Source organism: Propithecus coquereli, unplaced genomic scaffold (genome assembly GCF_000956105.1).
Source record: "Propithecus coquereli isolate 6110/MARCELLA unplaced genomic scaffold, Pcoq_1.0 Scaffold74, whole genome shotgun sequence".
Taxonomy (NCBI): Eukaryota; Metazoa; Chordata; class Mammalia; order Primates; family Indriidae; genus Propithecus; species Propithecus coquereli.
The window spans coordinates 5,194,694-5,210,998 of record NW_012153507.1 but is presented as its reverse complement, the minus strand read 5'-3'; the positions used below and the strand labels follow the sequence as shown (position 1 = coordinate 5,210,998).

At 35.4% G+C, this 16,305-nt stretch overlaps 1 protein-coding gene across 1 annotated transcript in view; it reads left to right on the top strand.

Moving 5' to 3' along the window:
* The window catches only part of ASCC3 (activating signal cointegrator 1 complex subunit 3), a 283,174-nt gene extending 267,466 nt beyond the window's left edge, over nucleotides 1–15,708 (top strand). The window contains exons 26-30 of the mRNA XM_012661845.1: nucleotides 7,118–7,269; nucleotides 8,920–9,067; nucleotides 12,393–12,602; nucleotides 14,627–14,802; nucleotides 14,898–15,708. Of these exons, the coding sequence (XP_012517299.1) occupies nucleotides 7,118–7,269; nucleotides 8,920–9,067; nucleotides 12,393–12,602; nucleotides 14,627–14,802; nucleotides 14,898–15,045 (834 nt within the window). The 3' untranslated portion in view covers nucleotides 15,046–15,708. The remainder of the gene's footprint in view (nucleotides 1–7,117; nucleotides 7,270–8,919; nucleotides 9,068–12,392; nucleotides 12,603–14,626; nucleotides 14,803–14,897) is intronic.
* The last annotated feature ends 597 nt before the right edge of the window (nucleotides 15,709–16,305 follow it).

The following is a 16,305-nucleotide window of genomic DNA, read 5'->3' as shown; positions in this document are numbered from 1 at the left end:
TAGTTCTAATGCCTGCCTCGTAGTTGGTATTGTTGGGGATTAAATGTGAACTATTGGTGAAAGTGTTTTATAATCTATGTACTACTATACAAATATTTTCATCATGCCATATTCATACTCTTTACACAGTCTGACTTTATATAATTTACTGTTTGGGGCTTTTCACAATAATTGTGTGAGATTTACTTTACTTGATCTGAAATATAGAGAGATATATTGTCGAGTTTAAAATGTTGTCTTTGAAAAGTATAATCTGTAATTGCAGAAGAAGAAAAATATCTGTAGATTTGGATAAATCTGTCCTTTGCAGAAATAGTTATACCACTGTGAAAATGTGTTGAATTTAAATACTAAGATAAGCCTGATATGTTTAGGGAGTTCTTCAAATTGATTTAAAATAAATGTTGAGGACACGAAATGTATCCAAGTCGTAAAGCATGCCTTTGGTTTCAGGAGCCTCACACCTTTAAAAATTTCCTTCTAGAGATTATCCATTTTCTAACCTCTGTTTGGGAGGCTTTCTTTTTGTTTGTTTTGTTATTGTTTTGCTTTACTCTGTATAAAGCCAAATACCTTAGAAGTTCTGCAGTTTTCCATATAAGAAGGAGGTCTAGGATGTGTATAGTATGGGTCTTCTTTTGGTTTGTGCATGTGTGTCTCTCTCTTTCTCTCTTTCTTGCTCTCGCTCTCTCTCTCTCACTCTTGCTCTCTCCCCTTATCCCTCTCTCCTTCTTTCCTTCCTTCCTCCTTCCCTCTTTTGCTCTCTCACTCAGATAAAGGCAGACACACACCACCATCACTTCAACATTCAACTTCGAAACTCCGGAATTGGCTGATTCTTTTTAATTCCCCAACAATAAAAGAGTTGTCCTCCTCAGATCTCTTCAAACACTTTTTTGTTCTCAGACTCCTGCATCTTCTATCCATGTTACATTTTACTTTTGATGTCCATAAGATTTCTCTTTCAACTATCTTCCAAGCTCTAGATCTCTTTTCCTACTTCCTCAAACACTGATTCATAGTCTTCAGCTCTCCTTCTTCAGCTCCATCATAGTGGTTTCAACAGATGGCCTTTTTAACATCACAGTCATGTGCATCCCACACTCCCATTCTAACAGCTGTTATGTCCAAGCCACATTAACCATATCTCCATGATATCACTTTCTGAGCCTCCTCTCTGACCACAGCATCTTCATCAGTCAGCTTGACTGAACATTTCTGGTATTATGATCTGTAATCACTTATCTTTTTCCTGATCCCTTAGTTTAGTCCTCAGTCACCCTATGACTTCCCTTGCCACCCAACCCAGCACTGGCCATTTTAACAATAATGTCACTAGTACCCTAAAATCTCTTACCTCCCTGGATAACTATCAACATCCAAGTCTCTGCTTTCACATTCAAATTACTCATACTTATTATTGCTGGAAACAATCACAGAACACTGCTGACTGTTTCTACTACAGAGTTATGCTTTTGAAACTCACAGCTGCTCTAGTTTTTGCTCACATCATTAATTCTGCCCTGTACTTATTCCAAACCTTTCTATGCTCCTTTATGGTACTTTCTCCCAGCAAGAGACATCACCGCCAATTTACAGAGGTGATTGAGACCCCTCAAGATGCATGCTATCAATTTCCCTTCTCTTTACCTCAGAGCTTCTCTCTCTTCGTTGACTTTGTGTAAGGTCTTCAGAGACCAGCAGAAGCCCCCACTTTCTGTGAGGTCTTGCCCACACATGCTAGCCACAGAAACCTCATCTTCCTCTGACCCAAGAAGGGTCTTTTCTCTGTACAGCTTATTTTTGTGTTTAATATATGCTTCCCCTGACTGCAAGGATATACAGTCCACTTAGAAAGATAGAAAGCAAACTTTATAAAAACACATAATCATGTATTTGAGTATGTTAACATTTTATTGCTGAGAAAATAAAGCTTACCGAAAATAGAAGCCTTAAAAAGCACCTAATCAAACTCCTTGAATTTTCGTATGAGGAAAATGAATACCACTGGTTAAGTGATTTGTTTGCTCAAGGTCCTATAGTTAATTTAGAGGCACAAGACTCTAAAATCTCAGGCTAAGTCTCTTTCTAGTATACCATACTATTATCAAACCAGTATAAATTATTCATGAATTATACTGTTGATTACACTTCATCCAAACTAATTGTTTGCTTTAAATATTCTATCTTGTCAGAAACCTTCTCAAAGTCCCATTTTATATAGAATGCACTTTCCTCATAGAATCTTTATTTATAATTCAAGATCGCATTCAAATTCTACACACCTTCTTCCTCATCCTGAACGTCATAGGCAGCATACAGTATTGGTTAAAGTAAGCCCTTGGGAGTCAGCTCCCTAGAATGTGAGTGCCAGCTCTACCCATTTACCAGGGTATACAGCCTTAGACATGTTTCTTTGCCTGTCTGGGCCACGGTGTCTTCATCTATAAAATGGGCTTAAATTCTATAATTTACATAAAATGGTTAGCAGAGTGTTTAACAAATAGTAGATGCTTAACAAACATCCATTCCAATCACAAATATTTCAGCAGTGCCCTTGAGAGTACCTTAGCTGCCCTCCCCCTGCCCCTCCACATCTCATCTGCAGGTAACCCCCACTCTGCTATCCCTACCAAGGCTGCTCATTCTACTTTGGCTGCCCACTTTGTGCCCAGGATTTCTTAGTCTACAGTTCTAGCTCATACTCTCTCTTGGGAGCCCATTTTCACCTGAACTTCTTACCTGGCTTCATAGTAGCACCTCAGTTAAATTGTGTTCAAAACCAAACTCATCACCTCCTCTCAAGCCCACCTCTCTTCAGTAAATGACAGCTCCACTGTTATTGTTAATTTTGATAAGGGGTTTAGTTTTAGTTTAATTTTAAAAGTAAATGCAGTGCTAGAAATCACATTTCCATTCTGCCATTGCTGGGGATGACAAAGCATGTGGAATCAAAAATTAGTTGAAATTGATTCCAACTTAGTAGGAGAAAGTCTCATGCACAGGATCAGCCCCCATCCATTTTTCCCCTACATTCAGAATCATCTTAGCTTTGTCTAGTAGGTAGTATGCCAAGTAGAAATTGAATAAGTGATAAAGGGGCATTAAATATTTGCCTAATGTTAATGCTAAGTTGTTGAGGAATGTCAAGGGTTATTTCTTCATGGTATACTAAAACAATCTTTTGTTGTTGAATATAAGATCTCTGTAAGAACTTTGAGGTAACTTGGGAAACTCTACCATGATGTGCAGCTATTACCAAAGCCAGCCTTCTCTGAGGAGGAACATATACCTATTAGTCCTTACCTACCAGGAAAGCTGCAATAAAACACAGGGAGCCTATCCCAGGCTCAGTCATACCCAGATGTGTCAGTTCAAGGACGCTCAAGCCCATTTACATGCACCATCTCTTGGCTTTTGCCTCTGTCAGGTATGGGCCTCTGAACAATAACATGGGCTTGCCCACTCAAACTGAGAACCAGGCCCACATCCTCGAGTTTGGCCTGAGGATCTGTCTTTGGCCTAGTTTCCTGGCTTTCTTGTATAGTAGTCTCTCCTTATCCACAGGGGATACATTCTAAGACCCCCAGTGGATGTCTGAAACCACAGACAGTACCGAACCCAATTGCCATCAATCAGAACACATTTCTGTTCGTGTCTTCCATCCACAAATTTAATGCTTTTTCCATCTTAACTAAGCACATTGCAAGCACTGTGGCTGGAACTTTTGCAGTTCGAGATACAACAACAAAACTAGCACAAATACTTATCATTGTGTTATAATTGCCTACAGTATTCAGTACAGTAACATGCTGTACAGGTCTTTTTCATTCTTCACAATTTTACTGATACATGATTCCTTCTTATCATAAGTCTTATCAACCTCACCATATAATTTTTTTTTCCCTTAAGTCAAGAACTTTCACCTTTTCACTTAAAGGAAGTACTTTATAGCTTCTTTTGACCATATTTGACTTGTCACCATCACTACTCTTGCCCTTTTAGAGCCATTACTAAGTAAAATAAAGGTCTTGGCACATATTACCCACAGATAAAGAGGGACTACTGTTTATTTTAGCATCAAAAGTTTGAGTTATTTCTCCTATATACTGTCTTTGGTAGATATATAATAACTTAGACAGAGTATTGTTATAATCGTTATAATTAGATTTCTACCTATAATGTTTAACAAAACAAATATTTCTTTAGTACACTGTAGTAAGGCTGGAGTGACAAAGACTAATTCCAGAGTATTGCTGACAAAGAGCCTTTACTTTAAAGGACAGATGTGTAAACAAAGAATCACAATAAGATGAGGGTGAGGTATGTCCAGAGCAACAGAAGCATAGGAAAAGTATAGTCAGGCATGGCTTAACAATGGGGACATGTTCTGAGAAATGTGTTGTTAGGCAATTCCATCATCGTATGAACGCCATACTTACACAACCTAGATGGTATAGCCTACTACCCACCCAGACTATGTGGTACAGCCTATTGCTCCTAGACTATAAGCCTGTGCAGCAGGTTACTGTCCTGAATACTGCAGGCAATTGTAACACAATTGTGAGTATTTGTGTATCTAAACATATCCAAACATAGAAAAGCTACAGTAAAAATACGGTATTATAATCTTGTGGGACCGCTGTCATATATGCAGTTGATTGTAGACCAAAACATCATTATGTGGCATATGACTGTACATCTGGCAGAATCAGGGAGGCTTCACTGTAAGAAGTAGCCTTTGAGCTAAACTTGAAGGATAAATAGGAATTTCCCAGATGGATGAAGTAGAAGGAATGGTGTTTGGGGGGGTGGGGGGAAGAAGAAGAAAAGAGAACATTAAGAGCAAGGCTAAATGTGGGAAAATACCAGTAGTTTTTGTATTACTCTACTAAGAGTATAAGAGGAGAAGGTGGCCAGACTGAAAAGCAAGGAGCAGATCGATCATAGAAGGTTGACGGTCATGGAGAGAAGTAGCAGTTTTTATTCTCTACACAGTGTAAGGCCATTAGAGAAATTAAAGCAGAAGAATGACATGATCGGTTTACTTCCTGAAAAATTCACTTTAGTAACAATATGAAGTATGAATTGAAGAAAAATTAGATGAGAAAGAGAATGAAGGAATAATTATAATGTTCCAGGTCAGAGACGATGAGGGTCTGCACCAAGGCGGTGGGGGAGAAAACAAGACAACTAGGGAATGATCGAGCAGAGAAACATGTAGCAACATTAGTTAGCCACAAAACCTTTTACTCTCCTAGATTCTTGATCTCCCCACCTGCCTTTTCTCTAAATTAAAACAAGATAACTAATAGCTTTCAATTTATGATATGGCTTTTTACTTACTTCATGTAAACAGATACTTTGCATTATTTTTTTACAGTTTCGCATCTGGATCATACAATGAAAAATAGTAGGAAGTGCTCATAAATTTTATTAAATATTTCAACTTCATCATGAAAACTTCAAAGTTAAAATCATATCCATCCAGCTCTTCCGTGAGCTTTGGGTCTGGAATTTATTTTTAGTGAAGTTGTAATGTAAAATCACCAGTAAAATTGCCACGGTTAATCCACATTACACATTCTAACATCATCATGATTCTGCATTAGGTATAATTATTCATTTCTCTTTTTCTTTGCTCTTCCCTTAGCAGGACTCAAGAATTGTGACTTACTAATTACTTTTTTTTGGTCTATAAGTACTATTCATCATGACCTGCTTGTCTCGTATACTTCACGGAAAGACAATGTTTACATTCCATAGGGAAAAAGGAAGAATGTAAGTGGATTTCCCTAGGTTTATAAACATGGACATTCATACATGTATACACATTCATATACAAACATACAAATATATCTATTATACCAACAACATTCAATCTTTATGATGTATATCTAGCAGATTAATGGCTGCTAAAGACCAATTTGACCGTTCCATCACATTGATTATAATATCCAGAAACTTTGATCCATCTCCCTATAATGTATATAAAAAGATATAGAATGGTTTGGCCAGATGTTTTTTAAACTGTTTTATTTTTCATAAATTAGAAAATATATAATAGGAAATTCAAAGCTTAAAAGGAAAATGTGTCTAGGTCAATAGTACTAAGTAGTATGGCATATTATTAATAACTTTTCTAACATAATGTACCTTAAAAATTATTTTCTAAAATCCATTAATTCTGTGCAACATTTTATAAATATTTTACTGTCCATGAGATATTTACTATTAAAGTATCATTTTAAACATTTGCTAGGTACATCTAATTTCTCTTACCTTCACTTCTTCATTTCCCAAAACAAGAGAGCACAGTCCTAAAACTGTATAAAATACCTACCTAAGATCATGATATTAACTTATGTGTCTTTAAGTCAGCATTCTCCAGAATCTAATTTAATTGAAATAGCTTTGCCTGTGTAAACTTTGCCTTTGTTTAAATAAGATTTCACTGTTTAGTTTTGCCTTAAGCAAATGCAGCCTTTTGTTTGTCCATAAAACATTAGATTAAATGTATAGACTAATATGAATAGCTTCTCATCCTCTCACACGTATCACTGGCAGTTGCCCCCTTTGCTAGTGTGTGGTGTATTCTTGTCATTGAAAACCAGGACGCTATCTGTAGCCTACTCTTTGGGGAAAATAAATTTTTGTCAAGAAATCTTATCTCCTTGCCATTATTGATTTTAAATTTGAAAGACTTCTTGAGATTTACTCTTTAAATGCAGCCACTAATGTTCTTGATACAGTGAATTATATAAGTATTTGCTCTCATGTACTACATTGGCTTATCTTTGTGTTATTACTGGGTATCAGTATTATCTAGCTATCTTTGCTACCCTGTAAAAGCTTAGTATTTGGCCCTGTGTTACAAAGTAACATACAATAAATGCTATGGGAGATTCAGTTTATTCCCTCTAACCCTACTGTAGTTTATTTTCTGGTTTCTATTTTGATGAATAATAATTGAGAATCTCTGAATTCTCCGAATTCTCTCTATTGAGAATAATAGAATCTCTGGTTTCTCTGTTTTTTGTTAAATCTAACATCAGAGTCCCAGTGGAGAGGGCAAGTACCATGATATTCTTGTAACATGTGCATTTTCCTTATTCAGGCAATGCTGGATGTGGCTGCAAACCAGGGCTGGCTGGTGACTGCCCTGAATATTACCAATCTGGTTCAAATGGTGATCCAGGGTCGGTGGTTAAAAGACTCTTCTCTTCTTACAGTACCAAACATAGAACACCACCATCTTCACCTTTTCAGGTAATTATTTTAATTTTTGATGTAATTGTTTTGTTTTAATTTCAAAAAAAAAAATGTATATGTGTGGTCACTGGAACTTTCTGTCATGCCTAGAATATTGATTATTTATGGTGAAAGGCCCCTATTTCTCAGAGGGAGTTAAGGCCTAGTGATGTAACATTGTTATTTTGAATTTGATTATCAGTCCCAAGCTAACCACAATTCATTTTAACCTCCTATCCAAATTATTTTCCATTTGCAGTATTGGATACATTTCTATTTTAACTACATTTATTCCTTTATAATATCAGCCTTCATTTAAGAAGACATTATTAAAGTGCTTTGTGATTTAAAGCAAAATAAATGACTAATAAGATTTGAGGGATTTTAAATCCATTGTCAAAAGTAAATTGTACATCTGCAAAATGTCCAAGAGTGAGTAGTTATATATACTAGGAGCTCAAGCTATGACCTGTACTTAAAAGAAGAGTTTATATAGCATCAAATTATTTAACCCATAAGTCTCATGTACATGGCTGCAAATATTTTAACAGGGAAAAGAACGGTACATAATATTATACAAGCAAGGTTGGCAGTGTTTAAGTGAAAATGTTTCTTTCACACCCGTGTTTCACACCAATTGTAGCCAAAATGTTGGTTCACATTCATGTAGACAAGCAAAACAGTCTGGCTGTAGCTTGCCATCATGGACCCTGTAGCTCTTGTCAGCTAGATAAGGGGTAGCTGTCATTTAAGACATCTAGACACAGACACCAACAAAAACCTCAGGCACACGTGGGGTCCCTGGAGGAAAGTCCTTCAATTTGACTCAAATGTACTGGGTTCCGGGGCACTTGTGTCCGTGGTGCTTGAGTCTCTACCATGGGGTGTCCCTGGAAATTAAAAGACATGCCTCGGAGTGAGCCATACCAACATCAGGTGGCATGGGGGGAAAGGCAGATAACCTCATGTATATCTGCAGCTCAGTTTCAGAAACTCTTCCAATATGGTACTAAAAGTTACGGGAGCAGAGTTTCAGCAGTAAAGAAGGAACAATAAGGTGCCACCCCACACAGCACACAGGTCTGTTCTGGAAGCTTCTTTGGGCCCAGGAGATTTGATCCAGTTTTCCTGTTGTCCATAAGAGTGTTATATTAATGTAATTTCATTTATATTTTTCTTCTTGCTGTAAGATTTAGATGATTTCTGGGATCTGGCACTAGTTACACTGTAAATGTCAAAGATTCCAAGATATGCTATTAATTTTATGTTCCCAACAATTTATAATTTAAATCTGTATTTAAGCAATTATATTAGAGACACTTGCCTGTATCCATTAAAAAATGTCAGGGCCCCAGATCAGTACTTTATGCAAACAGAAGCATTACTTCACAGTAGTGCCTTCCTGTAGAAAGACACCCAGTGTCTGTGAACCCTAAGTACTTAACGGAGTTCACACACAATGTACACATTTTATGCAGTGATAGCCTAAAGTGGGTTAGTATTTTAGAGAATCCTGGCTGATTTTTAAAACTTACCATAATGGCCTTTAAAAAGTTATATCTAAATTTTTTTAAAAATACTGTTCTAATTAAATAAACCACCATTGTCAAAAAAATCCTGTTTGTTCTGTGAAAGAATTGTTTGGTTGGTGTTGATATTATTTCCTAGGAAATGGAAGCCCATTATAAAGGGCCCACATGCTAGATGTCGAACTTCCATCGAATGCCTTCCTGAACTAATCCATGCCTGTGGAGGGAAAGACCATGTATTCAGCTCCATGGTAGAAAATGAGCTACATGCTGCAAAAACAAAGCAGGTAAGGCCATCTCTTAAGTGTTTTGAAGGCTTCTGTACTCTCCCTGGGAAGTTGTACCGAGGATTTTCTAACTTAGAGCACGGGTTATGGAGCCAGGTTCACCTGGGTTTAAATTCAGTCTGGGCCATATGCTAGCCATGGTTGTGTACATGAAAACGTTATATCTGTCTCATGATATAATCTTCACAAGACTTACTCTGTCTTATGAAGATTAAGCAAGATATTATATAAACTATTTTTTATCGTTCTTGACATAGAAAAAGAACTCAATAAATGATACTAAAAATAATGACAGTAATGGTGATTAATAATAGTATTGGCACTATTAGAAGTTGTTTCAGTGTAATGCATATTGAGCTGGCTGTGAAAGGCCTCATGTGGCTTGTCCGTCACTGGGCTACATGGCCCGGGAGCCCTCTACTCCCTCTCTTTAGGGTAGTTTTTCTTTTTTTTACTTGGATATATTTTCATACAAATCCCTCAATTATTTGTTTATGCCCCCCTTTTATTTTAATCGATTTATGGTTCCTAGATTCTAAAGTATTCTTTCAAATACATTCCTCATTTGTGAACCATATAACTTATATAGAAAGCTAAATCTATGTTGTGAAATACAATATGGGTCATACCTGCAGTCTTTGGGAAGGCCAAAAATATGAATGAATGATGCCAGAAATATTTGGCTATCTAGACCTTTAAGTATTAAGCAATTTTACCCTAAACATGTCAAAGTAAACATTCAGGATTTATAACATAATTAACATATTGACTTGCAAATGCAGGTATTAAAGAAACTTTTAAACCATGGTTCTTTTTTTTTCCAAGTAGAACTTATTTTTGAGCAATACTTGGAAAAAGTATAACAGGCATTAACATCTGATTGACTGTTCAGTTTCTGTTGAACCCAAAATTGGCACAAAAAAACTATTTAAATATTCATAATAAATGCCTACCTTTCTAACTAAATTACCATCAAAATTATGAATAAAAACAATGTATTTAAATCAAAACAAGACTCCTGTTAGCAACAACAGATTTCTAACATAACATACATTGATTCCAAGCCAAGTTTTAGATGTGATAAAAAATTAGAACATTGTTATAATTAGTTCAGGGAGAACTCAGAAGTAAACTTACTTAATTTATTTGCATAAATTGCCATTCTGTTATCTTTAAAACCAAATGCAAATTGGCTCTGTCTGATACGATGATGGTTATTTGGCTCAAAAGTGCTTCAATTTGCAGAGCAATCTGGTGTCGGCTCTGCAGTGAGGCGATCCCAGGTAACATACAAATCCTGAATTATTCCAGAAATTAGTATGTTTAAAGCATCAATTTAAGTGCTAATTGCAGTAGTAATGAGAAAAAGCAGTATGACTGTGAGATTTGCATCTTCTACCCCATCAGTATGCCTGGAACGGCTGCTGACTGGCAGAGGATTTGGCTGCTAATTAAATAATTGTATGCATGGCAGTGCTCTTGCCTGATTCAATAGATGAAGATTAATCCTCAGATAAATATGTTTGGCTGGTATTGAAATGTCTTAGCAGTTTCTTTAAAAATAGCTCATATTTTATATACATAAATATATATACATGCATACACATATGCCTAATAAATATGTGTACACATTGTAGGTAGAAAATAATAATATTCAGTCCTACAAAAAGATTACATACATATAAAAGCCAGATATGACTTTTACGGGCTTTGTAAAGTAAAATCCCAATGAGTTGCTAAATAACAGAAAACATTATATTGGCAACTAATTTAATGGTGCAAGTAAAGAAACATATAAAGTGTTGCTTCGTGTGGTAAATATTGTTACTTGTGTTGTCTCACAAAGTTATTAATAAATACTTTACAGAAATTGTGCATTTAAGTGTCCCCTCGACTATTTCTCCCTGCTGGCCAGTCTTAGATGAATCAGGTGGCACAGCTTCTATACTCAGTGACTATTGGTTCTAGCAGGGGATAGACCATCATTTGTATTTGAAGTACATTCTGTGGCTTGACTATTTCAAAATCTAGTTCCAGACATAATTTCAGATTAATAAGACAAGTTATAGGATTGGAGTTGAATTGAAAATTTGCATTGAATTTACATTTTTTTTAATTCCTAAGGGGTAGTTTGGTTCATCAGGGCTACTTCATTTCAATTAAGTATACTCAGCAGCACTAAAGTCTCAGCAAATGAAATCAAAGCCTATAAGGAAATCTATAGTATTTATTAAAGCACTAAAAGGAAAACCAAAATTAAAGTACTAATGTACTTTTAAAAACTAACTGAGAAGATAACAACTGATAAAACAGCCAATGTATTAAGAAGTTTTCTTGACTGATAGTGATATTGCCACATAATTGAGTATATCAGAAAAAGGTGACCTCAAGTTTATATTATTAAATCCTTTCCATGGAACTAGGAATTTATTCATTCATTCAACATTGGTGAGCACTTACTATTTGAATACTGACTTCTCACAAATATCTTTCAATTTAAAGAGCAAGAACAAAATTGGTAAAATATTTTACTCTTTTAATTTGTCATTTTAAGTGATATTCTCAACGTAATAATGCCAAAAAATACATATTTGTTTCTAGAAGGAACTCTAGATTTACAGGATTCCTTATGATATACAGACATATAGAAATGTTTTCCTTTCAGAATAAATGGAATAAATTTAGAATATGGACAAAAAAAAATTGTATAATACATGGTCAGTGGATGATGCTGACATTAACAGATGCATATAAAATTTTTTTCAGGTTGCCTTTACATCCCCAAGTAATGCTCTCCACTAGAAATCACATAAATGTTAGAATAGATGCTTCTCTAAAACAAACCAGTTCAACAACAAACATTTCTAAACTCACTGGTTTTTGATATAGTCAATAACCACTCAATATCAGGAGAGATTTATAATAAAGGGATCATAAGTTTAGATAATAATAAACACTCTTAGTGGTTTTTACAAGAACTTTAAAATGACTAAAAGCACACTATTTCTACACATATACACATGCACACATATACATACAAGTATAAGAAAAGCTAGGCAAATCTGAACAAAATCAGCGGATTATGTCAATGTCAATGTCCTGGTTATAATATTGTACTATATTTGTGAAAAATGGTACCATTGCAGGAAACCGAGTAAATGGTACACAGGATATCTCATATTATTTCCTATAACTGCATCGAATCTAGAATTAATCTCAAAGTAAAAAGTTGATTTTTCTAAAAGCATGCTATTTCTTAGTTGATCACTGCATTTCATGTTAACTATTCCTTTATTAATTTTCCTTTCCTTTTTTTTTTTTTTAGGCATGGAATTTCTTATCTCGCTTGCCAGTGATAAATGTTGGCATAAGTGTTAAAGGCTCATGGGATGACTTAGTTGAAGGACATAATGAACTCTCTGTCTCAACTCTGACTGCGGACAAACGAGATGACAACAAATGGATCAAATTGCATGCTGATCAAGAGTATGTGCTTGAAGTCAGCTTGCAGAGAGTCCACTTTGGGTTCCACAAGGTGTAGTATTTGGTTTCCATTCTCAAATATTTCACACCAAATACCAGCATGCGCCACCACACATATCTTTTATATGACTAATGTGTCCGTGTCATTCATGAATCCTGCTTTCTCAACTGGCCTTAAGCAGCGAGAGTCAGTCTTTTGAAATTAGTCAGTTCTCCTCATGTGCCATTTTTCAACCCCATAATATCTACCTTCCATAAAGAATATATTGCCTAGAGTACTGTTCTCAAAGTATGGCTTACAGACAGTCCAGCAGAATTTCCTGGAGTGCCTTTTTTAAAAATGCACATTCCCTGGCCCCACTCCAGACTGACCGAATCAGGACCCTGATGGGAGTGATCTCAAAATCTATACTCTTAGCCACGCTCCCAAATGATTATTAAGGACATTGAAGTTGTGCCCTAGAGGCACTGTGGTATACAGGAGCCACATCGGGCTAGATGTAGGTGAGATTGAAGCTTTACCACTTAGCTCTATGAATGTGAATAAGACACTTAGCTTTTCTGAGCCTCAGTTGCCCGATCTTCCTGCTTCCTTCACTATAATACATAACAGAGAGCTTTGTCCATGTTCATATAGGCCAGAAATGTACAGTATTTTTATGTTGAATTACTATGCTCTTTTCTATTGCTTCTGATACCAAAATTAATTAGCTAGTCCTCTAAGAATGTTAGTACACAGCATGTGGGCAGATTGGTTTTCAGTACCATAATAATTGAAATAAGAAAGAATTTGTGTTCTTTTTAGCCCAGTAGATTCAGGGTTTTCCCATATTCTAGAATAAGCCCTCAGGGGTGAGGTTGTAGTTCCTTGGTATTCTGCCCTCTGCTTCCACACACAAAATGGTCGGTAACTATCTACTATTACAATGTCCTTTCAGTATTGTGCCTTCAACTCCCACCTCGTTTGATTTCCAATTCTAAAAACCAGTCAGTATTAGTATGAACTGATTGGCTTCTGGCATTTCAGAGGCTTTACTGTGAGCATTTTTTAGATGACTTAATGTATCTCAACTTACAAAAACATAGTAGTAATTTCATAAAGTAATAATAGTAATCATAAAAATAATCATCGTAAAGATAAAACCATGGGGAAAAAATAAAATTTTTACCTTAATATTCTACTTAAAAATAAGATTTTATCATGCTAGAAAAACTCTAATTTTTGTTTCTAAATGCTGTAAAAGATATATTATTCTCTGACCCCTCTTTTAAAATGCCATAAGTGAAACATCTGTCTCTAGAATACTAAGTGAAGTCTGATTGAGAGTATGTCATTATTAGTATATTTTATGCCATAAAGTCATTGTCTTAAGGAATCACTAGAATAATCTTGTATTTTATAAAAATCAATCTAAAATAAAGACTTTAAGTACTATTATGTTTATATCTAATCTTGATTTGTGGTGATTAACATATTTTACAAATTGCTTGACTTACAATTTGCCATTTCTCAGAGAAAGCACTTTTTAATATTACCATATTATAATTTGTGCTTTTTTATGTGAGTGTTATTCTTGAATGGGCGAAAGTGTTTATTTGACATAGCGCTCATTATCTTGAGGGTCCAGAGTCTAGCCTTGATTGGCTTTATTTGTTTGTTTTCCTAAGTATCAGTTCCTTATGAATAAGGCTTTGGAAGATTTGGTTAACATGGTTATATCTCAATTTGTTCATCTACAAGTAGTGTACTAGTATTAATTGTAGGAATGGCATAGAAATTTACTAATTTGATATCAAAATCCAGAGCTTTTTATTTTAACTGAGCCAAATATTCTGGTAGTTACAGCCACAAAGTAGTGTGTATAATGTGCTCTGGGAACATTGAAGAAAAGTAGGTAATAGCATATTAAAGACACCAAACCATAATAGAAGAAAATTAAAAACATCCCAGGTAGATATGCTGAACAGTGTAGATTTAAGGCCTTCAAGTTAGACAACATGGCCTTTTAACCACAACTAAGTGATATAGAAAGTCTAAACATTATTCCTATTTTTTTCTTTTTTTCTGGTTTACAGGGAAAGCAAGAGAGCTGTGCAGTTACCCCTCGATTTCCCAAATCAAAAGATGAAGGATGGTTTTTGATATTAGGAGAAGTGGATAAGAGAGAACTTATTGCTTTGAAAAGAGTAGGATATGTTCGAAATCAGCATGTTGCTTCCCTTTCTTTTTATACCCCTGAAATACCTGGAAGGTAAGCAGAATCTAACCTCCAAAGTTCCGAAAGAATTAAATATGACCGTGATCAGAAAGGTGGTTTTACATTTTTGTTCTGTTTTTATATTTTAGGTATATCTACACACTGTATTTCATGAGTGACTGCTACCTTGGCCTGGACCAGCAGTATGACATTTATCTCAATGTCACGCGAGCGAACATTTCTACCCAGGTCGACACAGAGGTCTCTGATGCCTTGACTGAGCTGGCAGTAAAGTAATCTGACCTGAACAAGCCTTTGAAAGAAGTGGTTAAGAAACCTGGCTGTTGAGTCATCTAGACAAAGTCAAATTACTGATGTTTGCCTTGACGGAATCAACTTCTAACCTCAGGACACCCAGGAAATTGACAGTGGCTGCAGTATTGACTCCAGGACCATAAAGTTAGCTGCAGTGGCCTTTTAATAAATGTTGCCTTTTATAATATTGTTTTCATGGATTTCTTGATATGAAAAATGAATAAGTATGTAGGATAATCTTTAAATTTGTGTATATTTGAGATGATATTTAGGAGTTATCAAATTTCACATCTCACAATGTCTGTTTACATGAATATTGACTTCTTTTTTTTTTTTAAAGGAAAACTATATTGAGGCAATGCAGTGTTAGGGTTTGTTCTAACAGATTTCTAACTCTGCAGCATAAAATATGTAGTATAAATCTGTAAAGGGATGCACAATGTGTCTTGTTAGCAAAGTTTATACTTTGATCACATGTCAGAGTAGTTTCAAGAATTTCTTATAGTCATAAATGTTAATAATATATGATGTAAAATTATATTATGGAGCCTAATGATGATAGCAAAGAAAACAGAATATACTGATCCTAGAAAATGTAGGTACTGTAAACTGGTAGAAATAAATATATAGGCTGCCACTTCAAGACAAGCTGACTCAATTTGTTTGTCCTGCTTCCTTCTCTTTATATCCTCTCTTACTCTTTGCTTTCTCTTCTACTTCAAGACTTTACTTTCATTCTCTTTCTGACATATTCATTTACACAAGGAGAGAAGCACAATCTAATCATGTTATAACAAGTACAGACCGTGTAGTACAATCCTTTGTCCTTATGCTCTTCAGGACAGGTCCGAGACAAGCAGAATCTTTGACGCCTACAGGTGGTTTTCACTGGTGATAAAGAAAATTTCTCTATGTCCAAAGAAATTCCGTCTTAAAAATACTTTTTCAAACTAAAAATTTGTTAAAATTCAATGTCCATATAATATACATTTTGGCAGAATGAAATTCTATCAAGTATAGTGGGTATGAGGTGTCTCAATGACTCTAGTCTCAGGAATTTACTTCACATAAAGAGTTCTCTCTGTTTTTCCTTTGGCAAAGTTTATTTCCTAATTGAAATGCATAGCTTAACCACTGTTTGGGTGGAATTAAGAGAAAATGAAGATTATGTATTCACAACAACCACCAGTCTGTACAGGAACCTGAGGAGAAACAATCGCACTGTCTTCATGTTTCTTTATC